Raw genomic sequence first — 23,793 nt, 5'->3', positions numbered from 1 at the left:
ATAATAGCTTAAACAATAACAAAAATGATGAAGAAAATTTGACCAGTCTCAAAATTGACTTTTCTTTAAATCAAATTGAAATTCCAAGGGCTTTAAAGTTATTACCAGACTTGAAATTTAAATCAAATAAATCAAATAAATCAAACAAATCAGTGACGACATCAGTTAGTGGTGACACCAATCTCGAGGCAAAAAAATATAAACTTATCGAATATTATATGGTTCAATAAAATATTAATAAAATTTATTGTAAATCGCTAATATACTTTATACTATTTATAAAGATCATGTGGCCTAATTTAAAGTTTAATCTTTACCATAAAAAAAAATTCTTTTTAAATAATTTTCTTTTTATTTTTATTTTTATTTTTTTTTAATTTTTTTTTTTTTTTTTTAATTTTATTTTTATTTTTTTAACAATTTTTTTTTTTAAAAATTCGACAATATCATTTTTTATTTTTTAAATATTACAATATATAATATAGATATAGTACAAAATGAATGAACAAGATATTTTAAAGGATTTCAAAGGATCATTAATTATTGATTCAGAAGGAAAAATTTTAAGTGTAATTATTGGATTTAGTTTGACAATGGTTTATAACTTTATAAAGAGGTATTTAATATTAATATAACAACTTAATAATACATAAATATAGGCTGCAGGTACTTTACAAGAAGAATTTTATAACTCACAAGGATTCGCAACTACTATTCTTTCAATGTTACACGATGTAAATGTTATTACTACTTCAAATAAACAAGAATTTAAAAGAATGACAAGTAAGTTTAATTATATAATATACATACCCCATTTATATTTATATTAACATTGTTTTATCATAGTTACTTTTTCAAATCAAACTTTTATAGTCACAATTGTTGGTCAAAAAATTTTCGTAGTTGTACAATAAATTATTTTATTAACTATATATATTTTAAAAAAAGAAAAAAATAAAAAAAAAAGAAAAAATTTAAATAATTATAAAAGATCGGCAGTATATTTAGCACTAATGGGACTTTACAGAAAAAAAGGATAGAAGATTATCCTATATAGGTTTTTATTTTATTATTTTATTTAACTATAGTGTCATATTTTTGATCTATACTTTAATTTGTATTTTAATTGTTATTAGTTATAAAAGAAATATCCATTCGATAGTTTAAATAATCATCATCATCATCTTCACCATCACTTTCGAAAAAATCTATTTCATCATTAAATGGTGAATCATTTATAGTAATTTTGGATGATTTATAATTAATAAAAAAGAATGCAGATTTTTCTGATGGTGGTGAGGGATTGGATTGTATTTGTAATTGGGATGGTGTAGCAAATTGATTTTTTTGGATCAATATTTCAATTGGTGGTTTCTTACAGCCAGTTTTCTTTGAATTAGATCTCCATCTATTAAATATAGCAAGATCTGATCTACCTGGTAAAAATCTTTTAATTTCTGTCCACGATTTTTTTTCTTGGCGCAGGTTATTGATAATTAAATCTTCATCCTGTGTCCATTTCGAATTTCTTCCACTAACATTGGGAGAAAGGCATCTAGTATAACGGGAGAAACAACTACTAGGGGGTTTATTTATTTTATTTCCTATTATTTTCCATCTTATACGGTGTGATGATTTTATATATTCATTAACTAAATTTATTAATTTTTGATCATCTTCACTTGACCACACCTAAAAATTACAAAAAAAACAAATAAATAAAATATAATTTAATTTTAAATTTTTATTTTTATTACTTTTTTTGGCATTTTGTATATTTCTTTTTTTTAGAGTTTTAATATATAAAAATTGTTTAAAATAAATTCTATTTATACCCATTATTTATATGTAATTTAAATTGATTGTCAGTAATTTAATTTTTTTTAATTTTTTTATAATTTTTTATAATTTTTTTTTTATTTCAATTTCTAAAATCTAATTTATAATTTTTTTAAATAAAATAATTTTAAAAATTCACACAGATAAATAAATAAATAAATAAATAAATAAATAAATAAATAAATAAAATTTATTTTAAATTGTTGGTAAAGTTGTAAAGATACCAGCAAGATTTGGATAGGCAGCTTCGAAATCAGCCATAGTTTCAAAATAGGTATCTGCATTAATAGCAGCTTGGAGTGATGATTTAACAGTTGAAACTGATTTACCATGTAAGAAGCCATTGGTATTTAACCAATTAGCCCATTCTTGGGAGGCAGTGCTGATACTACAACTACTGCCACCTGATGCTAATTGACCAGCACAGTAAAGGTGATGAATAACTCTTTCTAATGGAAAAGCAAGATTTAAAATGTAGCCATAGGATGATGTAAAGATGTTTGCATTAACTCTACCGTCAATCATACCCCAAGAGATTCTATTAGCGTCACTGGCAATCCAATTATCAAAGAATTTCATATTTCTACTGGATGAAAGAGTTGGGAACTGACTTGAACTAAAAGTTGATGGAGTAATTACTTTACCAGTAAAGATAAATGGAATGGCCGATGAAACTGCATCAATTGGAGCTAATTTAGTTTGCCATATGGTTTTTGAACTAAACATATCTTGGTAATAGGCATATGGGATCATTCCATAAAGAGAAAAGGTGGATGGTAAGTTGGTTTGTAAATAGCTAACTAATTGGACCTATATAATAAAGAAAATATTAATTAATATTTTTTTTGAAAAAAAGATTATAATCAAGTTTTAAAGTGTATTACTTCAAGATTTTGTTGGGCTGTGGTTGCAACACCTTCGGCATCATCGAAATTTAAAGTATAATAAGCTACACCGGTAGAGTGAATTTGTTGAAGTCTAGCTAATATGGTTGGAAAAGCTGCAGTTTCAAGCCAACCTGGACGAATGCCAACAACAACCTTAACACCTAATGATTGACCTAATGAGGCAACAGTAGTCCATTCACTTAATTGGGTAGCACTCCAAAGAGCCATGGTATTAATAGTTTGTGGGACATACCAATAAACACCAAGATTATATGCAGCTATTGTTTGAATAAGTTGCTTTCTTTGTGTGAATGAATATTCCCCATATTGACCATTAATAGTATCGTCTTGGGTCCAATAAAATCCCTCTACAACTCCAACATTTGGATTAATAACTGCACTTGCAAATTTAATCATTAACAAGAATGTAAAAAATAATTTTAAAATTATTTTCATTTTTTTTTTTTTAATAAATAAATAATCAAATAAATAAATGAATAGATAAATAAATAAATATAAAATGCCTTATCGAAAAAAAAAAAATTGATTTTGGTAACCAAAAAAAAAAAAAAAAAAAAAAAAAAAAAAAAAAAAAAAAAAAAAACCAAATTTGGGTTTTTGGATTTTTTTTTTTTTAAATATAATGATTAAATAAGATATTTTCATACAGATTTTCAAATAATTAGTTTTTTTTAATTGTTGTGCAAATAATAATATTTAAAGTTTATATTTTATTTTCAATATTTAAAAAAAAATAATCATTATTATTATTTATAATAAATAAACATTTTAGATTTTTTATTCTTAACAACTAATAATTTAAATTAAAAATATTATTGGATTAAAAAAGGTTTCATTTATTTTTATTTTTATTTTGTGTTTTTATTATTTCAAGTTTTTTTCAAAGTAAATTTGATTTTTTTTAATCACCAAAAATACTTTTTTTAATAAAAACATTTTTTTTTATTTTTTTTTTTTAATTTGCCAAACGACTTTTTTTGATCTGGTTCACTGGGAACATTTTAATAATTTTATAAATTTTTTCATTTAGTCTATTATTTTCATTTAGTTTATTATTTTAATAAAGATTACAATGTTTATAATTATCTATTTTTTCATTTTTTTATTTTTTAATGTTTTAATGTTTAAAGATATGTTTTCTTTTAAATTAAAAGATTTAAAAAGGTATATATGTTTTGGTAGAATTAAGGAGTGGTCAATTGATTATTCCAGTCCACTAGGTGAATCTTTCCAAAATATCTATATGGCTAATAGATCAAATGGTTTTATATATAATTTTTTAATTCTTTATCTTTATTTATCAAATAAAAAATTACCAAATAAAGATAAATGTACAATAAAAATAATAAATAATAAATTTAATAAAAAAAATCAAAATGAAAATATAGAAAAATTAATTAAAATAAAAGAAAGAGGTATTATTCGATATTATGGATATAGTGAGAGTGGTGGAAAAATATATATATTTATGGAAAGTTTGGAAGGATACAAGTCAATTAATAATTTATTAAAAGAATTAAAGCGTCCATTTAATGAAGAGGAGATTGTTTATATAATTCACAAATTAGTAGATGCTTTGGAAAACCTAAAAAAGTTCAGTATTGTTAATTATAATATAACCTGTGATAACATCTTTTTAAACACAAAAAATGGAGATGTAAAGCTAGATGCAGGTAGTTCAAAGTTTATAAATAGCCAGCAACAATACACCTCAGATACTCAATTATTAAACCAAAATATTAAATCAATTTTAGGTTATTTATTAGTAGAAATATCAGGAGGGCTTCAAAATAAATCAAATATACCATATGAAATTCAAAACTTTATTCAATATTGTTTTTTATTTAGTTCCAGTGAATTAAGTAGAATAAACATTTGTAAAGAGGTAAGCTTTAAAATTTAAAATAATAGTAATAGTAATATAATTTAATATCAAAATACTAATATCTTTAAAGAATCAACTTTTTAGTCATAGTTCTTTTGAAATATTTTATAATAGGTTATGCTCCTCTTTTTTTAAACCAAACTTTTTTAAAAAGGAAATGGAAATAAAAATGGATCTTCCTTTCGAGAATTCTCTTACATTAGAGTTATTTAATGAACCTTTAACACAAAATTTAGTTTCAGAATCAGTTACCTCCCTCAAATTGCCAGTATATAACCAAATGATTCTTCCGAATTCTATTCCATTAAATGTAACATCAATCTCATTACCATCTCACAACCACATCATTATTCCAGAATCTATTCCTTCATCAGTTACATCACTATCATTACCATCATACAACCAAATTATTATTCCAAATTCAATTCCAAAATCAATAAAATCACTTATATTAGAATCATTTAATCAAAATATTATACCCCACTCATTACCTAACTCAATATTCTTACTTTCATTACCATCCTATAATTTACCTCTGGTCTCCAGTTTGAGTACATCATCAATTACATCCCTATCGCTAAAATCATTTAATCAACCTCTTGTACCAAACTCAATTCCATCATCAGTAACGTTCCTCTCATTATCTTCATTTAATCATCCTCTTAAACCAAATGTAATTCCACAATCAGTTAAATATCTAAAACTGTCATCATACAATCAAATCATTACACCTTATTCAATACCATCATCCGTTGAATACCTTGTATTATCATCCTATAACCAACCAATTACACCAAATTCAATTTTAGAAGAAATTATTCCACAAAATACACATACACTGGATCTTGGTTCCTATAAACATGTAGAATCATTATCCAATCTTCCATCATCCATTATAAACCTTTCATTAGATGCAACCGATTGTCTTTTTTCAAACGATGAAATCAAAGCAATCATTCCAAAAACTATCTTTAATATAAATTTAAAAAGAAAATAAAAGATTTAAAATATTGTTAACAATAAATAACATTGAAAGAATAAAATGTTAAATATAGTAATTATTAAAACTATTTAGTTAAAAAAAATTATAATTTTTAAAATTTAAAAATATTAAAAAAAAAAAAATAAAAATTTTAAAAAATTTTTTTTATTTTTTTATTTTTTATGTTTATTCGATTATTCATTCATTTATTTCACGCAATATTAAATAGTAATAATAAAAACAGTCACAATAACAGCTTTGTAATAGTATGCACTTTGAATCAAAATCAAAAGAAAGTTTTTTTAATAAATATGACCTTTATAAAGATGAAATAGAAAAAACTTTTGGTGAAAACCAGCAGCAACAAACCATTACATATTATTCAAAGAATTCCAAATATATAGTTAAAGAGTTTAAACAAGTGGAAGAGGTATTTCTATTTATTAAATGATTCATTTATAACAATTTCACAAATACTAATTTTTTAAATCTATCTACTCTTTATAGTTTACAAAGGAATTAAATTTATCAAATCTAAACAATAAAAATATAATAAAATACTATGACCATAAAATATTTGAAGATAAATCATATTATATTGTTTTAGAAAATATTCAAATAAATAATTGTACAATTTCAGAAAAATTAAAAAAAATTAAAAATTTTAGCGAAAAAGATTTAGTTTTAATTGGGAAACAGTTAATCGATGTTTTACTTTATTTAAATCAAAATAGAATAATACACAGTAGTTTAATAGGTGATAATATAATAATAGATAGTAATAATAATATAACTTTAATAGATTTCGGTAGCTCGATACTATATGACCAAATAGAAAAGGAAAATAAAGAAGAAAAATCCAATAAACAAAAAACAGATATTCATAAATTAGGTGAACTATTATACGAAATGACAGGAAGGGATTATTCAAAAGTATCAAGTGACTGTAAAGATTTTATTAAAGATTGTAAAGACTTTGATTGTAATAAAACACCAACACATGAAATGTTAACAAAATATCCATTTTATAATGTAGGTTAACTCTTATTTAATAATAATGATTAATAATAAATTATTGTTTACTAATTTTTTTTTTTTAAAAAAAAAAATAGATAAAATTTGATATAGAATTGGATCAAAAAGAAAATGAAGATTTAATTAAATTACAAAATGAAAATAAACCAATTGAAGTAGATGCATATGAAGGATTACCAATATTTGAAGAAAATAGAAAATCACTATGGAATCGTTTTTCTAATTGGATATTTGAAAAGAATTTTAACTTGGCATGCTCAACATTAAAAAATGGACCAATTCCAAAACATATAGGCGTAATTATGGATGGAAATAGACGTTTTGCTGAAAGAAATCATTTACAAACTAAGGATGGTCATAAGAAAGGTTTTAATACAATGTTGGAGTTATGTCAGTGGAGTTTAGCATTGGGTGTAAAGATTATTAGTGTATATGCATTTTCAATTGAAAATTTTAAAAGATCAAAATCAGAAGTAGAAGATTTAATGGATTTAGCAAATAAAAAGTTTGAAGAAATGGTTTCAAAATCTCACAAGCTCCAACAATTAGGCGTAAGAATTAGGGTAGTCGGTGATTTTAAACATATTCCAGAAAAAACACAATCAATTTTAGCAAGAGCAGTTAAAGCAACTGAAAACAACAACAAGTAAGTAAACAACTTTTAAAAAAAAAAAAATAAAGACTAATTAATTCCTTCTAATTTGTTATAGAGCATTATTAAATATTTGTTTATCATATACAGCACATGCAGAAATTTTACATTCAATGAAGACTCTTAGCAATGGTGTTAGTGATAATCTAATAGAAAGTGAAGATATTGACCAGGATTTATTTGAAAATTGCTTATATATTAAAGAAGATTTGGATATCTTAATTAGAACATCAGGAGAATATAGATTAAGTGACTTTATGTTATGGCAATCGTGTTTCACTAATTTAGCTTTGGTTGGTATATTGTGGCCAGATTTTTCCTTCCTTCATTTTGTATATGTTATTTTCATCTATCAATTTAACAAGAAAAAACTAAAAAATGAAATTTTTAATCAGCATCAATACAGTAATAATAATCAAAACCAAAACCAAAATAATAGCGATAAACAAAAACAAAGAGTAGAAGAATTTAAAGAATATATTAGACAAATGGAAACTGATATGATTGAAGAAATGAAAAACAAAGGTTAAATTAACAGGATAGTTTTTAATAATAAAGTTTTAAATAATAAAAATAATATTTTTTTATAAAACCATATTATACTTTTTTATTTTCAAGTATAACAAAAATTAAGAAAAATTTTATTACCAAAATTTATTTTCCTGAATATTTAAAAAAAAAAAGCACAAGATTGTTTAATAGAAATTGCATATTCCTTCTTTAAAAATAACCAAACCTTCTAACATTTTTATAAAACTAGAAAATAATATTGTTTTTTAATTATTTTCTTTAAACTGTGGTATAAATTTTAGTTTTTTATATTAATAATCCCAGTTTTTTAAAAATAGTTTTTTTGTGGATATAAAAAGTGTGGTTATTTATTTTTTTTTTTGCTTTTAAGAAAAAATCTTTAGAAAAAAAAAATATTAGTCTATTTATAATTGAGGTTATAAAATGTAATAAAAAAATAAACTATAAATAAATTTTTTTTTTTTTTTTATTATATCAAAACAAATATTTAGAAAAAAAGAAAAGAAAAATGAAATTATTATATGTCTTAATTATTTTAACTATAAATTATTTACTAGTAAAAGGGTATGGGGAATCAGATAAAGATGACTATCCAAATCATTTTGAAAGAGAATCTCACAATTTAATTAATGTAAATATAAAAAACTATTTATTTATAATTTTATAATTTTTATTTATAACAATAATTTTATAAAAAAGCTTGTTAGAATGTTTCCTCAACAATATGTTTATTCATATATGAAGGGATGGGAAAATTTAGGAGTAATGTTTTCTCAGTATAAAGCCACCTTTCCAGTTTATTATGATAATTCGGTTAACCGTATAGCAAGATACCATTCTTATGATATGGGTGCTAATAACTATTTTGGTCATGGTGATAGAAATAGTCAATCAGCTAGTGATCGTATCCAAAGAGCAGTTCCATGTTCAACATATAACTCTGAAAACATTGCAGCTGGTAAATCTACTGGGATCGATACAAATAACCAATTAATTTGTGATGATCCCCAATTCGGAAATTATTGTACTCCAGATGGTAGTGGTCATGATGGCCATAGAAAAAACATTATGAATCCAGATTTAAAACTTATGGGTGTAGGTTATTGGTATGCCTCCAACTCAGCCTATAAATATTATTGGACTCAAGATTTTACTGGATGCACATCTAATTTACCAACAAATCCAATTTACTCTGGCTATCATACTTTTTATAATTCAAATAACCCATTATTTGTTTTAAGTTATTATAGCAATTCTTTATCAACACCTGCTATGTATATTGTATTTGTTAGTGGTTCAGTTGAAAATGTTGTTCCAATGAGAAGAACCTATGGTAATGATAAATTTGCAGTTTACACCTATTCTCCCTCAACACACACTCCATGCGGTAAATACTTTTTTGCTACAACCACTGAAAACCACAAAACCTATAGATACCCAGAAACTGGTTATTTACAAATAGCAAAAGATTTAGATTCTTGTAAATCATGGAGCTATTAAATTAATTGAAATAATTATGTATTTTTATAAAAAAAAAAGAAAATTAAATAAATATAAAAAAAGTTTTAGAAAAAAAGAAAAGATTAAAATACTCTATAAATAATAGCTTTTATTATATTTATCGCTTTTTTTTAATAAATAAATTTTATTTAAAGATTTTAAATTACAATTTATTATTTGTTACAATTATTAGATTATTAAATAAATATATATGTTTCTATGTTTTTTTAAATAATAATTTTTATATATCAAATTATTATTATTCTTTCTACTTTGATTGCCATTCCCATATTTTAATGTTACCATCAAAAGATGTGGAAATAATCTGATTATTGAAAACTAATAAACATTTTACACCAAGACTATGACCTTTTGGAATTGAATATACATTTTCTATATTATTGTAAGAAAAAAAAAAATAAAAAAATTTTTAATTAGTATTTGTATATTGAAAAAATATAATATTTATATATGATAATTACCAAGAGTATCTAAATCCCAAACTTTAATGCTATTATCTTCTGCACCACTGTATAAGTAACGATCCTTTACAACACAAGTAGAAACTGAATTCCAATGACCTTTAAGAGTATCGATACATGAAAAGTTTGAAAGATCCCAAATCTTGATGACATTATCTTTGGATGTAGAATAAAGATAACTTGAACAACAATGTAAAGAAAGAACCCAATCTTCATGGCCTTGCATATTAAAAAGAAGTGATTTTTCTTCAGTGTCCCAAACGAAAATAGTTTGATCATTACCACCACTAAATAAGTAACGACCACTTAATGCTAAAGCTTTAATATATTTGGTATGGACACCTTCAAATGATTTGATTTCTTTAAATGTACCTAAATCCCACATTTTGATTGTTTTATCGTATGAGCAACTGAAAAGATATTTTTCATTTGCAACAATGCAATTAACCTCACCAGTATGACCAATAAGTGTATCAACCAATTTAGAATCTTTACCACGAAGAGCGTGAACTTTGATTGTGTGATCTGGGGATGAAGTGAAAATATAACTACTATTACATGTAATTGATTCAATTGATTTTCTATGGCCAGTTACAGTATGAAGACACTTCCAATTGTCATTAACGTCAAAAATTCTAAATGTACCATCACCATAGCCAGCACATAAAAGTTTTTGATTGTCAAAGAAACAAATAGAATTGACACGTTCACGGAATGATTGAATTGTGCTTATACATTTAAGATCCTTTCTTGAGAAATCAGCTTTTGGTAATGCTTTAGCACCTACTTTAATTGTATTATCACTTGGGGCGAGATCGAAAATGATATCTGGCATTACCATAGTACCTTGTTGAAGTTGTTTTTTATTATTACCGCTTAATACACCACCCAATTTAACATCTAAATCTAAAAGAGCACAAACTGCATTACACTTGTGAGTAGTGATGAATTTATTTATACCAGCTTTACCCAAATTACCTAAACCATAACCTTTACCATCTGGGGTGTGAATTTGTGGATCGGTATAGAGATCATCTACACCTTGAATATCTACGATAATCATTTGTTTATTTGAGAGTTCATATGTAAAGTGAGAGAATGCTTGTGGAGTTGATCTATTTGTAAGTACAGCACCATAATTTGAATTATTTTTTTTAAATTCACCAACCAATAATGGTTCAATTGAACAAAGGACTGGTTGACTATTTCTATCTACTAATTCTACTACCCATGACATTAAAAATTCAATCTTCTTTGGTGGTTTCTTCTGATTAAATTTATGACCCCAATCTCTACAAACCATTTGCATTTTAACATCTTCAAAGTATAATTCTCTTGAGGTTTGTTGTTCTGCTTCTTTTTTATAAAGTTTTAATACAAATTTAGTACCTGATTTCAATTGAGCCATAGCTTCGTTATTCTTTGAAATTGGTGAAATAAAGTCAATTGCTGGGAATGAATGTTTTGGGGGCAATGGATAGTTTTCATCAGTAGTAACACCTAGTGAAACTGTATGATAAGCTTCTCTTAATGCACCTTCTGCAAATGGTTTTCTTTCGACTTTTAACTACAAAAAATATATATATATTAGTATTTAATAATAATAAAAAAATTTTAATTTTAAAAAAAAAATATTTACTTTAATGGCCAATCTAATCCATTTGTTAATAATTGGATCGTATTCCCATAAAACACCATTTTCACCTTCACTTGATAATAATTCCTTATCTAATTTTGGTGAAGATTGTGATGAAGTAATTGGTGGTGAATAATTTGAAGTATTTGAAGTTGAGCTTGATAAAACTGAACGTTTTGATAATAATGGTGATTTTGGAACTGAACCAATTGGTGAAATGGCTTCTTCTCTGAGTACTCTTTCTACCTGTTCATTACCTTCTTGAATTTCAGCTTCAATTTTCTTTTGATTTTGTTCTAATCTTCTTACTGACTCTTGAAGTTTATTTCTCTCTGTTTCTCTTTCCTTTTCACGGTCAACAAATTCGTTATATTTCTTTAAATTATTTTGCATTAATAATAAAAGTGAATCACTCTTTTTGAGATCTTCCTCAACCTGTTTAATTTTGCCATCTTGTTTATCGAATTGATTTTTACAATCTTTTTCAAGACTTTCAATTTCACCACGATTATCTTTGATACCTCTGGAGAGTGATGATAATTCTGAACGAGTAGATTCAATTTCTTCTCTGAGCTTTTTATTAAGTTTTTCTTCGACCTTTTTAACTTCTTCCATTACCTCATTCTTGTTGATATTATTAGCGGATGCACTAGATGAAATGTACATTGATGAAGATGAAGCTGGCAATGAACTTTTATTTCCACTCTCTAATTTTAATTTTCTTATCTCTGAAGAGCTATCCAATTGTTGAGTTTCAATAATTTTGATTTTTTCTTTAACTTGATCGACTTTAGCTTCAAGAAGAGTGTGTTGTTCGAGTTTTTTCTTATCTTTTTCTTCGACTTTTTTAAGTACTTGACTTTCAACACTAAATGTAATGAAATCTGTTTTCTTGGCAACTGTTTCTTCGATGGCACTATTAAGTTGACGCTTATCAATCTTTTGTAAAACTTCACCCTCAATTCTATTAATCTTTGTATCGATAGAGCTGTTGGTACGTTCTAATTTTTGTAAAAATTCTTCGGAGAGTTCAGAGATATCCTTCTTTAATTTACTCGATAACGAATTGATTTCAGTTTCCAATTGTTGCTTAATTGATGAAACATTATTGACACTTGCCCCATCAAATGAATCATCGCCTGAAATCATACCCTTAACCAATGGTGATGATATTTTCTTTTCTTGAATTTGTTGTGTTATAAGTCTTTTAGCTAGTTGTTGTTGTTGTTGTTCGACTTTTTTGGCGAATGTCATACACTTTTCTACACCCTCATCCAATTTTGATTGAAAACTAGCACCTAAACTATCGGTATGGTTACGTACTACCTTCATTGTTTTATCTAATTGATCTTCCATTTGTTCTGTAAAATGTGCCATCAATTGAGTATGAAGATCAAATTGGTGATCAAACTTCTCTACTACTAACTGTAAATGAAATTGTGCATCGTCTTTAAGATGATTATCAAATTCGGCCTTTGATACTAAAAATGCGCTACAACCAAACTTTTTAAATGGACATTGACGGGAAACAAAATTTGGGTGGGATGGTTGGACCAACGGTGACTGTAATGTTCCTGATAATGGTGATGATGATGGACTAGTTGTACCAACAATACTATCTTTTCTTTTCTTTATATTAAACATCATTTCTTCAATAGTAAGTTTTTTTTTTGGATTAGTATTAAAATAATTATCAACCGAGTCTTCTTCCTCTACTAATGATTTTTGTTGATTTTGATTATCCTCTTTGGATAATTCTTGTTGTGCTTGCTGTTGTTGTGGTTGTTGTGGTTGTTGTGATTGTTGTGATTTAGATTTTAAAACCCTATAAAAACCAAAACAAACTAATGGAACAATAACAAAATAATATAAATTTTGTATTAAAGGGTTTTCAAAACTAATCATAAAAGATAGTTATATGTTTTTTTAAAAAAAAAAAAAAAAAAAAAAAAAAAAAAAAAAAAAAAAAAAAAAAAAAATTAAAAAAATTAAAAAAATACAAATAATTAAAAATAGTGAGTGATACAGATGGGGTAATTAATTACGACAAACAAATACAGAAAAAAATATATATTACTCCTTTAATTGTATTAATGTAATTTATATCTTTAAAAATATAAAAATACACACACAAATGATAATAGTGCAATAATTATATGCTATAATACCACACAAAGTGAAAAAAAAATAATAAAGAAAATAGAAAAAAATATATTAAATAAAAAAATTTTTACACACTTTATAACACACTAATTACACAAAATTAATTGAAAAAAATAGGTGATAGGAGAGATTAAGGATTGTGGGTAAATTAAATATTAAATAAATATGACTGTTTATATTTGATTTTTATATTTCTTTTTTTTTTTTTTTTTTAAATAACAATTAAATTATTTAATAGGGGTGTTGGTGATGATTGTTGGATATGAAAAAAAAAAAAAAAAATAACAAAAAAAATAAATAATAAAAAATTTTAATTTTTACAAAATATATAGTAGCTACAATATGTAATAATAAAACTTTACTATTATTATAAATTTTATATTATTTATAAATTTTTTTTTTATTTCTAATGAAAATAAAATATAAAAAAAAAACTTTTTTTTTTTTTTTTTTGCAAAAATAGCTAGACAAAAAAAATAAAAAAAATAAAAATAAATTTTTTAAAAAAATAATATGAAAGTTTTATTTTTGTTTGATTGTTATAACCAACACATTAAAGTTTGAAAAAAAAAAAAATTATAATAAAAAAGTTATTGATCAAAACATTAATGATGTTTTTTAAGTGTACATGTGAATTTTATGAGTCTATTTTGAGTGTGTTAGAGTGGGTGTTATTGTTATTTTTATATAAGAAAAGTAATATACTAGTGTGGGTGATAGTGGGTGTAGGTGTGTGATAGAAATGTAAGTGTACAATTAGAGTGTTAAGTGTTGAGTGTTAGTGAGATAATAATAATAAAACATAACAAATAAAACTGAGATGGGTTTGAAAGTGTGTGACATGAGATTAATAAAGAATTAAGAAAACTATTTTTTTTTTTTTCTAATGTTTTTTCTAATGTTTTTTTTAAGTTTTTTTTAAGTTTTTTTTAAAAAAACGTAGTATTAGGAAGTAAAACAATCTAATTATCTATATTTAAAATTTATAACATCTTTACAACTACAACTCCAACAACAACTTTTTTCTTATTATTTTATTATTATTGTCTTTTTTTTCTTGTTTTTTATTTTTATTGCAAAATTATTATAATATGATAATAACAATAACACATTATAATGAGAAATGAGATTTGATTTGTTTATTATAGTTTATTTGTTTATTTTTAGTGATTTTTTCTTTTTTATTATTGTTTCTTTATTTGTAACTTACTTTATATTTACAATCCAATTAAGGATATATACATATATCAATAATTAATATAGTATATAACTTTTATATATACAACAGAAGTTCTTTATTGATTATATTTATTTATAATTATAAACAAAAATAATTATTACTGTTTTTTTTATTTTTTATTTTTTTTTTGATTAAAGATTAAAAAGAAATATTATAGATTTTAAAAAATTTAATAAATCATAGATAAAATTTTTCTATGTTTTTTTTTTATTTATATATTTTTGATCTTAATCAAATTTATTTTAAAAATAAAACAAAACAAAACAAAATTATTATTGTTTAAAATTATTATGATTATTGTTTAAAATTATAATTATTATTTTGTAATAAAAATTTTTTTAAATTTTTTGAAAAAAAATAAATATTTTTTTAAAAATTGTTTTTTTTATTTTTTTTTTATTTTTTTATTTTTTATTTTTTTTCTTTTTTTTCTGAATCTAAACTGAAATGGGTGGTTACCGATGAACCCCCCATTTTGTTTTTTTTTTATTGATTTTTTTTTAAGTTTTATTTTTATCGACCGAAAGGCATATGGTTAATAATTAAACACCACATTCAGATAAAAAGAGAAAAATATAAAATTAAATTTACAAATTAAATGAAAATATTGTTTTTAATATAATACCACGGGGGTAGGACATAATTTTTAAACCATTTATTCCTATAATTTTCGATATTAATACTTAATATTCTTTAAGTATTATTTAAAAAATATTCATTTTGGTATTATGTTGGTTTAAGATATTTTTTTTATTAAAAATTGTAAATTAATTAATTTAAAAAATGTAATAAATTATTAATTATTTAATAGTATAATTATTTTCTACAAATTATAGAATATTCAAATAGATGGGTGGTGCCACTTGAATAATTTGAAATTTCACATAAAATATCATATCATTATATGGTTTATTTTAAATTTTCAATAAAAAAAAAAAAAATAATAAAAAAAGTAATAATTGAAAAAAACAATAAGGCATCTTGGAATTTGTGTTATCTTAAAGTTTTATTTATTTATTTGTTTATTTAAGGTTGAGAGTTATCTATTCATTTTGGTTTATTTAATGAGCTGGTGGTTTAGTTTCTTTAATAATTGCACCATTTTGATTGCTTAATATTAATATTGATAATTTAGATACATCTGAAATATCAGATGAGCTAACAGTTGCATAATCAAAGTAACCTGCAATATCTGTATAACCATCCTTCCAAAATTCGACCTTATCATTTTTGGTTTTGGAGTAAACCTTGATATAAGCTTTAGAAACTGGCTTCTTGTTTTGTTTTTGGACTACTCTAAGTTGACCTGTTTTTTCTGTAATGTAAACTGATAAATTATTTGAGAAAACATTAATGTTGTGGTGAACTTGAGAAGCAACAACGTTAACAACTACATTGCTATTATTGAATTCTTCTGGTATCTTGAATTGGAATGAACCAGATTTATCTTTAAGAAGGAATGATTCTTTTTTATTTGGAGTGACATAAAGGAATTGACCCAATTTTTGTTGAACAAATGGATTGGTAGAGAAGAGATGTTCAATATCCATAACATAGTAGCTAACGGTGATATCTTTTAAGTTATGATAGCTAACAGAGATAGTTCTATCGGCTTCTTGGCTTAAATCAAAGGTTGGTTCATTTGAGCTCATCTTGTTTAATCTTCTTTCTCTATCAATTTCATTTTCATAGTCGATTTCGATTGAGTCTTTATTTGAAACTTGATCTACTTTATTCTTCAAGTCTTTAAAGAGAGAATTCCATCTTTGGACTGGGTAGTTTTCGTATTTCTTACTGTTTTCAGAGGCTACTTTTGGATTTGAGTTAAAGAAATCTAAATAGGAAATTAAATAGTCATATTGAATTGACATTTCTGGTAAACATAATGGGTGGTTAAATTCTGAAACATCAACATATTCTTCTTCATCATCTTCGTGATCACTATCATCATGATGATGTTCACTAATTGGTTTAATATCTGCGACATCGGATGTGGTAGTGGTGGTGGTAGTGGAGGTAGTTTGTTGAGTTTCTGATGAGGTGGTATTATCAGTTGTAGTGCTTTCAACAGATGGTGAGGTGGGTTCTGAGCCACCTTTCTTCTTTAATTTCTTTTCCTCTTCTTTCTTTTTCTTTTCTTCTTTTTCTTTTCTCTTGGCTTCTTCTTTTTCTCTCTTTTTATCTTCTTTTTCTTTTTGCTTTCTTTCTTTTTCTCTTTCTTTTTCTTTTTGTTTTTCTTCCTTTTCTCTTTGTTTATCTTCTTTTTCTTTCTTTTTCTTTTCTTCAGATGAAAGAGCTGAGGTTGGTTCCGATTTGGTTTGGGTAGCACCAGTATTATTAATAATATTGTTGTTATCGCTTGAAAGATTTTCTAAAATCTTTGGATTGGCTGAATCATGAACACCTACTCTCTTCATAATATTAATGGATTCTTCAAATCTATCTTGAAGTAATAAATAATAAGCAAGGGAGAGTAATTCAGTATCGGTTGGATGTAATTTATAAGAAAGAACTTTTAAGAATTGATAGTATTGATTTGAAAGTTTGTTATTGAGAATCTTTCTTTCTTCACCAATTTTATGGGTTCTTGAATTGACCAATGGACTGTATTCAAGGAATTTGACATTGTTTTCGAATGGATTGACATAGACAAGTGGAGCATCAATTGATGAACTTCTGAGGTCATTTGAGTGTTCAGAGAGGAAATCTTTGATGTAGTTTGAATCTTTGTGATAAATTGAGAAGCTCCAAGTGGTAGAATCGTAAAATTTCAATCTCTTTAAGAGTTCAATGACCTTGATCCAAATCTTCTTATCTGTGAAACGATGGTAGAGATGGTGGAACTCGACACGATGAAGGTTTTCTTTTTCTAAATATTCTAAAATTGAATCTAAGGTACCATGATTAGCAATGTATTCCCATGACATTTGATTGATAATAGTCTTTTTAAGAACAACATCAAAAACAAATGGTGTGACACTTGCGATAATGTTTTGTTTTTCGCTTATGTGGGCTGGGAAGTGGACATAACTGCCTGGAGCTGGGAAATAGAAAGAATATTCGAGACGATTATTTGAGTATGGTAAAAGATCGATTGAGAAATCACGAGTGACAAATGGTGATTCACCTACTGCAATAGCACCTTTTGGAATTTGTAAAAGAACATCTAGTTTCTTTTGTTTTGATGAAAGATTAGCAACAATAACTGTAGCACTATAAACTTTAGATACTAAAAATTGGTCTGTAATATAGACTTCTTCAGTCTCACCATCTTTATAGGTAAATTGGTCATTTGGATCGAAAAAGTGTTGAGTAATTAAAATATCTTGTGATTTTTTAGCGATTTCACCAGATACCAATTCTTGATGGAAAACAATAATTGGTGTAGATGGTTTCATAATGAGTTTACCATCTTTTGGTCTGACTTGGGTGGTATTATCTTTAACAGTGAATGGGAGATCTAAAACTGATAAAGCCATCATTGATTCTGCGAATGATGAACAAGTAAAAGCAATGTATTTGCTGACAAATGGTGTGTTGTCTTTCTTTTCTGCTACATAGCTAGCATAATCATACCAAAAGTTGTTAATTGGAATAAGAGAAGAACGTAAGTTAAGTTCTTTGTAGTAGTTGGTTTCAGCTAATTCTTGAGTCTTTTCAATTTGTTGATACATTTGTGGAGCTTCATAGGCACGAGTAATTGGAGCTGGATGTGGTAATATTGAAGCTGGGGCTCTAGCAGCCATTCTCATCATTCCAGCAGGTGCTGGTGCTGGTGCAGCCATTGAATTTACAGCAAAACTGGGTGGTGGTGGTGCAGGCATTGAACATGTAGTGGCAGCACCAAACATCATTGGAGCAGCCTTCTCTGATACCATATTTTTTTTTTGCTTATAATCTCCACGAATATCAGCTAACATAGCTTGTGGTTCATCCATTCCACCATCATCATCACCACGTTCTTCTTCACCACTTCCACCTTCAATATCGGTATCTAATTGATTTAGTGCAACTTTGAAATTTTTATCATATTGAGCTGGAGTAATTGGAGATACTTCAACTTTTTGCTTGAATGAATTTGCAATGACACTTGAATGCTCTGGGAATAACTCGCCTAACAAAATCTTTTCTAAACTGTTTAATTTATTAAATCTGAAAGAGTCCAAAATATAAATTTCTAATTTCTTTTTATCTTTAACTAAATAATAATCGATGAATGTCTTGTAGCCTTTAGTTTGAACGAATGGTAAAACAACTTGATTAAAGAATTCTTTATCTTTTTTGTAAATGAAAAAGTTTAATTCGTGACAGGTGTACTTTGAGAATTTTTCTTTCTTTTTATCAAATGATAATGATTCCCATTCTGAAATAAATGAAAAATCTTGAAGATGGCTGCTATTGATGGTTTTCATTAAGGAGAGAACTTTATCCAATGTATCATAGGTAGTATACTTTGATGAGTCAACATTATTGATGGTGAATGTTTGATTTGGACAAACTGGTGTAATTAATTTCTCTTCCTTATAGTGAAGATTTGGATCGAGTGATCTTATTAATTTAGTTTCCTTGAATTTAGCTTGGTGTTGTTCAAGTAATACATCTTTAGAGAAAACTGATTCATTGTCAACTGCTACAATTTGAACTGAACTACCAGCTTCGAGGAGTTGTGAAAGTTCAACGGAAATTTGACCTTTATCGTTTGGTAATAAATTATTTATAACAATAGTTGGATATCCTAAAAATTCTAAGAATGGTGATTTAGGAATATGAGTTGAAACTTTTTTTAATTGTGAATGTGTATCACGAGCTCTTCTTGATTCTCTTTCGGCCATACCATAGCTTGATGAGGAGTTTAAAGAATTATTTGATTGGGTAGTTTTGCTGATAGCCCATGGTTGAACTAAAATTGATGGTTTCTTTAATGAATTACCTGGTAATTGTTTTTTTGATGACTTACGATTGATAATATAGCTAATTTCATCACCTAAAGATCTTCCATTAAAGTATTGTGATTTTGGTTTAACACTATACTCATCATAGGTCATGCTTGAATTTTTTAATGATAAAAGATCGGCCATATCTTGATTTGGTGTGAAATAGGTAGAAATAACATGAACTCTAGTATCTGCGGTGTAGTTCTTTAAGTTAATTAAAAGATGTTGTTTGTCGACACTAGTTTCAAAGTGTAAACCATTGGTTGGTCTGTATGATAAGATTCTTGATGGACCAACAATATAACCCTCCTTAATTTGACCATCACAAACATCAATGATAATTTCTTGGGTATCATTGGATTGAATTGAACCAGAAACTATTAAAACATATCTACCAGCACTTAATTGACTTAAAACAATTTCATCCTTCTCGATAGAGAGAGATTTAAAGCAATCGTGAATGACAACATTTTGACCATTTCTACCATTGAGTTCAAAAAGATTAAGCTCGGCCCTTGATGGTGATTTTTCGGTACCCAAGTATGGGAGGGTAACTTTGTCGCCCAATTTACAATTGATTTTTGATGGATAGGTGAAGTTTTGAGCTTTGCTTATGGTAAATTCAAAAGTTCTTGAACCATAGATTATGAATGATTTGACATCATCTAAATGTCCCAAATGAATGAAACCATCCTTATCAGTTTTCAATTGAACATTGACTCTTTCGTTAGTTGAAACCCAATGAGTAAATTCAAAGCTGAATGATAAGTTGGATAATGGTTCACCACCTTTTCCTAAATGTTGAAGTCTATAACCTTCCTCTTTAGTATTTTGGAGATAGAATTCAGATATTTCTTTTCCATGAATTTGATTTACAGTAAATGTTTTTTCAAACGAAACATCTTGAGAAGAGTTATTCTTGCTAAGATTTCTAACTTTGGCTTGGAAACGAACAACTAATGTTTGAAGGTTTTCTTGAACTCTATAGATGTAAACAGATTCTTGATTATCTTGAACAGTGAATGGTTTAACTTCTTTTGAATTGGTAATTGGTGATGATGAATTATCGGTACTAAAAATAGTTAAAGAGGTTTCTTCTAAATATTTGTTTGAAATTTGAGTATCGCCCAAAAATAATTTAGCACGAACAACAATTGGAGCTTTTTCACCTTGGAGTAATGAACCATTTTCAACAAAAATACCACCAACAAGTTGATAAGTTTCGGCTTGATGTTTAAAATTTTTTAAAGTTGCAAATTCTTGGGCTATAATAATTAAATCCTTGTTGCTAGTGGTTGAAGAAAATGGAATTTTAATATCACCATCGTCGTTACTATTATAGGTATTTCCGTCAATGTAGACTGAACATTTGAGAACCTTGACAGAGTCTTCATCCAAAACTTTAATTAACTGGCATGTTGGTGTAACCTCGGTAATAAAATGGAGATCACCTTTATAGATCATAGCACGACTGCTTTTACCATTTCCAATGAATTCAATAACGAAAACACCTCTTTTGCCTTTTAATGTTGGGAAGTCATACTTTCTTTCTACTTTTTGAATTGGTAAACAATCTGGATATTCAAACTGTAACTCTTCGCTTGCGATCAAACCATCTAAATTAATATTTGAGTCGATTTGCTTTAATTCACTCTTGTAATAATTGAATGTTGAAATTTCGAATACTTTAACCAAAAGATTTGGAACGTTTTTAATTGAACATTCGAGTGATACTTCGTCATCTGGGTGATAGTATGATTTATTATTTGGTAAAAATTCAATATCTACACGGTCTCTAATAGTTTGGACTTTAGAATGATTATCAATCATTTGAATCCATTTCTCTGGTTGATCCTTCATTGATACTAATTTGCTTTCTGCTAATAATGATTCCAAATAGGATGGTTTAAACCAATCACTGTATGGCTTGATTGTTGATTCTTCGATAAATAATTTTTTTAATAAAAATGAAATCTAAATAAAATTTAAAATAAAAAAAAAAATTATATTAGTATTAATATATATAATAAAAAATATAGCGAATGAATATATGTAACTTACCAATTTTTCATCATCATCTTGACTAACACCCTTAAGATTTGAACTAAAGCTTTCATTGAATCTGATCAATTGGCTGGTAATCTTGCTGTCGGTTCTATCAACACTAGTATAATAATGGGTATCTCTTGGTAAAGAAAAATATTTATTAATTGAAGCTTTATCATAAATATTTTGAGTGAGTTGGAACTTAATGAAATGATAGTAGATTAATAATTTGTAAGAATTAAAAGTGCTTGGAAGAGTATTAACAAATTTGGTGGCAGATTGATAAAATTCTTCTTGACCAGCTTTTAAGGTTTCCCAATCATGAAGGTCATAGTTTGGTAATAATTTTTCTAAGTAGAGCTTGATGTATGTATGGTCGACATATGATGGGAACTTTTCAATAATTTTGTCCATTTGTTCTAATGTTAAGTTGTTATGAATATTTAAACTACCAAATGTTGGGTATTGAGCGATTTTACTTTCAAGCATACCAATAATTTTATCCCCATTAACTGGGTATTTTAATTTTGAAATAATAGATTGTTCCTAAAATAAAACAAATTAAAGAAAAATAAATTAGTAAACTATTGGTTTTTTAATTAATTAATAATTTATATTTTATAAATACATACCAATTCTGCTGGTAAATTTGAAAAATTATTTAAAATATAATCAAATGTATTGGGGTTAATGTAGTCTGCTATGTATTTACTATGTGGGATTCTAGAAATAAGGTCATTGACGATTTTCTTTCTATCAACCAAATTTTTATCGAGAGTGTTTGAAATATGGTCATTTGAGCTATCTTGATCAGATGTTTCTAAAGATTGGCTGTGGGTTTGGGAGTAACTAAAATGTAAATAGAAAATGTTTTTTAATTCCTCGAACATATCAATTGTTGAACTTAATGGAGATGGTTTGATATTGCTCTCTGTAAAAGATAAAATCTTTTGTCTTAAATCTAACTCTTGGTATCTTTGGTCTGGAGCATTTTTAATATCACCTATCCATGCCTTCATTAACTGGGCAAATTTATCTTTGTTGGTTTGCTCGCTTAAACTTGGATCTGAATTAAGTACATGCAATACATTATAATAATAATAATGTGGACTACCTGGAATTAATGTCTTTAGTACTTTTTCCTTTTCATCTCTGTCACTGGCTAAAACATATAACTCTTCGAATTTATTTTCGCTGCTAACTGTCATCTTGTTTTAGTTTTGGTGTTGTTGTTTTGTTTTAATTTTATTGTGTTTTTAATATATTATTTTTTGTTATTTTAGATTTTTTTGAATTAATAAATATTTGCAATAATAAATTATAAAAAAATTGAAAAAAAAAAAACAGAATAAAAATTTATAAATTATTTCAAATTATAATAAAACCAATTTAAATTAATAATATCTTTTATTAATAAAAAAAAAAAAGGATATGATATTAATTTTGAAAAAAAAAATTTTGTTGATTGCACAACCCAATTTATATTTTTTTTTTGACTCAAAAAAAATTAAATAAAAAAACAAAAAAAACAAATTTTTTATTTTTTTTTTTTTTTTTTAGAAAATGCTTCAGAGAAACGTAGGCACCAATAGAAGGGTGATATTTTAATATGCATATGTGTTTAATAAATATAATACTCTATCTTTTTTCTCAAATTAGCTCTAAATTAAATAAAAATAAAGAAATATTAAAATAATAATTCAGGTTTATGATAATTATTTTTTCGTTAAATTATTTTTCAAAATAAAATAAATCTTCCTTTTTCATTTTTTTATTTTTATTTTAATTTTATAATATATATATATAATTATGTTTTTTTTATTTTGACCATATCCAACATCAAAATAGTATTAATCAAATTCATAAATGTCAACCCAGGGTTTTTTATTTGATATCAAATAAAAGAAATTTAATTTAAATTTTAAAAAAAAAAATAAAAAAAAAATAAAAAATTTTTTTA

The 23,793-nt window shown here is 25.6% G+C and overlaps 10 protein-coding genes across 10 annotated transcripts in view; 6 read left to right on the top strand and 4 right to left on the bottom strand.

The window, feature by feature from the left end:
• The window catches only part of DICPUDRAFT_77337 (uncharacterized protein), a gene marked incomplete at both ends in the record, with an annotated part of 725 nt that extends 495 nt beyond the window's left edge, over window positions 1-230 (top strand). The window contains one exon of the mRNA XM_003286413.1: window positions 34-230. Coding sequence (XP_003286461.1) covers window positions 34-230 — 197 coding nt within the window. The remainder of the gene's footprint in view (window positions 1-33) is intronic.
• Window positions 231-497: 267 nt separating this feature from the next.
• DICPUDRAFT_30947 (uncharacterized protein) lies at window positions 498-914 on the top strand (the record flags this gene model as incomplete). Its single annotated transcript, XM_003286412.1, has 3 exons — window positions 498-569; window positions 660-783; window positions 847-914. 3 exons carry the CDS (start codon window positions 498-500, stop codon window positions 912-914), a joined length of 264 nt encoding a protein of 87 aa, XP_003286460.1.
• Window positions 915-1,122: 208 nt separating this feature from the next.
• DICPUDRAFT_77336 (uncharacterized protein) lies at window positions 1,123-1,769 on the bottom strand (the record flags this gene model as incomplete). Its single annotated transcript, XM_003286393.1, has 2 exons — window positions 1,123-1,692; window positions 1,758-1,769. 2 exons carry the CDS (start codon window positions 1,767-1,769, stop codon window positions 1,123-1,125), a joined length of 582 nt encoding a protein of 193 aa, XP_003286441.1.
• A 235-nt stretch (window positions 1,770-2,004) lies between these two features.
• Window positions 2,005-3,220, bottom strand: DICPUDRAFT_91714 (uncharacterized protein). Its single transcript, XM_003286392.1, has 2 exons — window positions 2,724-3,220; window positions 2,005-2,649 (listed from the first exon to the last, which is right to left on the bottom strand). The coding sequence occupies exons 1-2, from the start codon at window positions 3,180-3,182 to the stop codon at window positions 2,035-2,037; spliced, it is 1,074 nt and encodes a 357-aa protein (XP_003286440.1). The 5' UTR covers window positions 3,183-3,220; the 3' UTR covers window positions 2,005-2,034.
• A 995-nt stretch (window positions 3,221-4,215) lies between these two features.
• On the top strand, window positions 4,216-4,650 carry DICPUDRAFT_150426 (uncharacterized protein; the record flags this gene model as incomplete). The annotated part of the gene is made up of 1 exon (XM_003286411.1): window positions 4,216-4,650. The coding sequence occupies one exon, from the start codon at window positions 4,216-4,218 to the stop codon at window positions 4,648-4,650; it is 435 nt and encodes a 144-aa protein (XP_003286459.1).
• A 151-nt stretch (window positions 4,651-4,801) lies between these two features.
• On the top strand, window positions 4,802-5,629 carry DICPUDRAFT_150425 (uncharacterized protein; the record flags this gene model as incomplete). Its single annotated transcript, XM_003286410.1, has 1 exon — window positions 4,802-5,629. The coding sequence occupies one exon, from the start codon at window positions 4,802-4,804 to the stop codon at window positions 5,627-5,629; it is 828 nt and encodes a 275-aa protein (XP_003286458.1).
• A 253-nt stretch (window positions 5,630-5,882) lies between these two features.
• Window positions 5,883-7,831, top strand: DICPUDRAFT_150424 (uncharacterized protein; the record flags this gene model as incomplete). Its single annotated transcript, XM_003286409.1, has 4 exons — window positions 5,883-6,044; window positions 6,131-6,646; window positions 6,727-7,295; window positions 7,360-7,831. The coding sequence occupies 4 exons, from the start codon at window positions 5,883-5,885 to the stop codon at window positions 7,829-7,831; spliced, it is 1,719 nt and encodes a 572-aa protein (XP_003286457.1).
• A 509-nt stretch (window positions 7,832-8,340) lies between these two features.
• On the top strand, window positions 8,341-9,332 carry DICPUDRAFT_30965 (uncharacterized protein; the record flags this gene model as incomplete). Its single annotated transcript, XM_003286408.1, has 2 exons — window positions 8,341-8,463; window positions 8,532-9,332. 2 exons carry the CDS (start codon window positions 8,341-8,343, stop codon window positions 9,330-9,332), a joined length of 924 nt encoding a protein of 307 aa, XP_003286456.1.
• Window positions 9,333-9,450: 118 nt separating this feature from the next.
• On the bottom strand, window positions 9,451-13,097 carry DICPUDRAFT_94172 (myosin heavy chain kinase A; the record flags this gene model as incomplete). The annotated part of the gene is made up of 3 exons (XM_003286391.1): window positions 9,451-9,725; window positions 9,815-11,381; window positions 11,454-13,097. 3 exons carry the CDS (start codon window positions 13,095-13,097, stop codon window positions 9,601-9,603), a joined length of 3,336 nt encoding a protein of 1,111 aa, XP_003286439.1. The 3' UTR covers window positions 9,451-9,600.
• Window positions 13,098-15,914: 2,817 nt separating this feature from the next.
• Window positions 15,915-23,041, bottom strand: DICPUDRAFT_77330 (uncharacterized protein; the record flags this gene model as incomplete). The annotated part of the gene is made up of 3 exons (XM_003286390.1): window positions 15,915-21,761; window positions 21,849-22,379; window positions 22,466-23,041. The coding sequence occupies 3 exons, from the start codon at window positions 23,039-23,041 to the stop codon at window positions 15,915-15,917; spliced, it is 6,954 nt and encodes a 2,317-aa protein (XP_003286438.1).
• Between the last annotated feature and the right edge of the window lie 752 nt (window positions 23,042-23,793).

Source organism: Dictyostelium purpureum, assembly GCF_000190715.1.
Source record: "Dictyostelium purpureum unplaced genomic scaffold DICPUscaffold_70, whole genome shotgun sequence".
Classification (NCBI taxonomy): Eukaryota; Evosea; class Eumycetozoa; order Dictyosteliales; family Dictyosteliaceae; genus Dictyostelium; species Dictyostelium purpureum.
The sequence above is the reverse complement of the archived record's forward strand: the minus strand, read 5'-3'. Positions and strand labels throughout refer to the sequence as shown.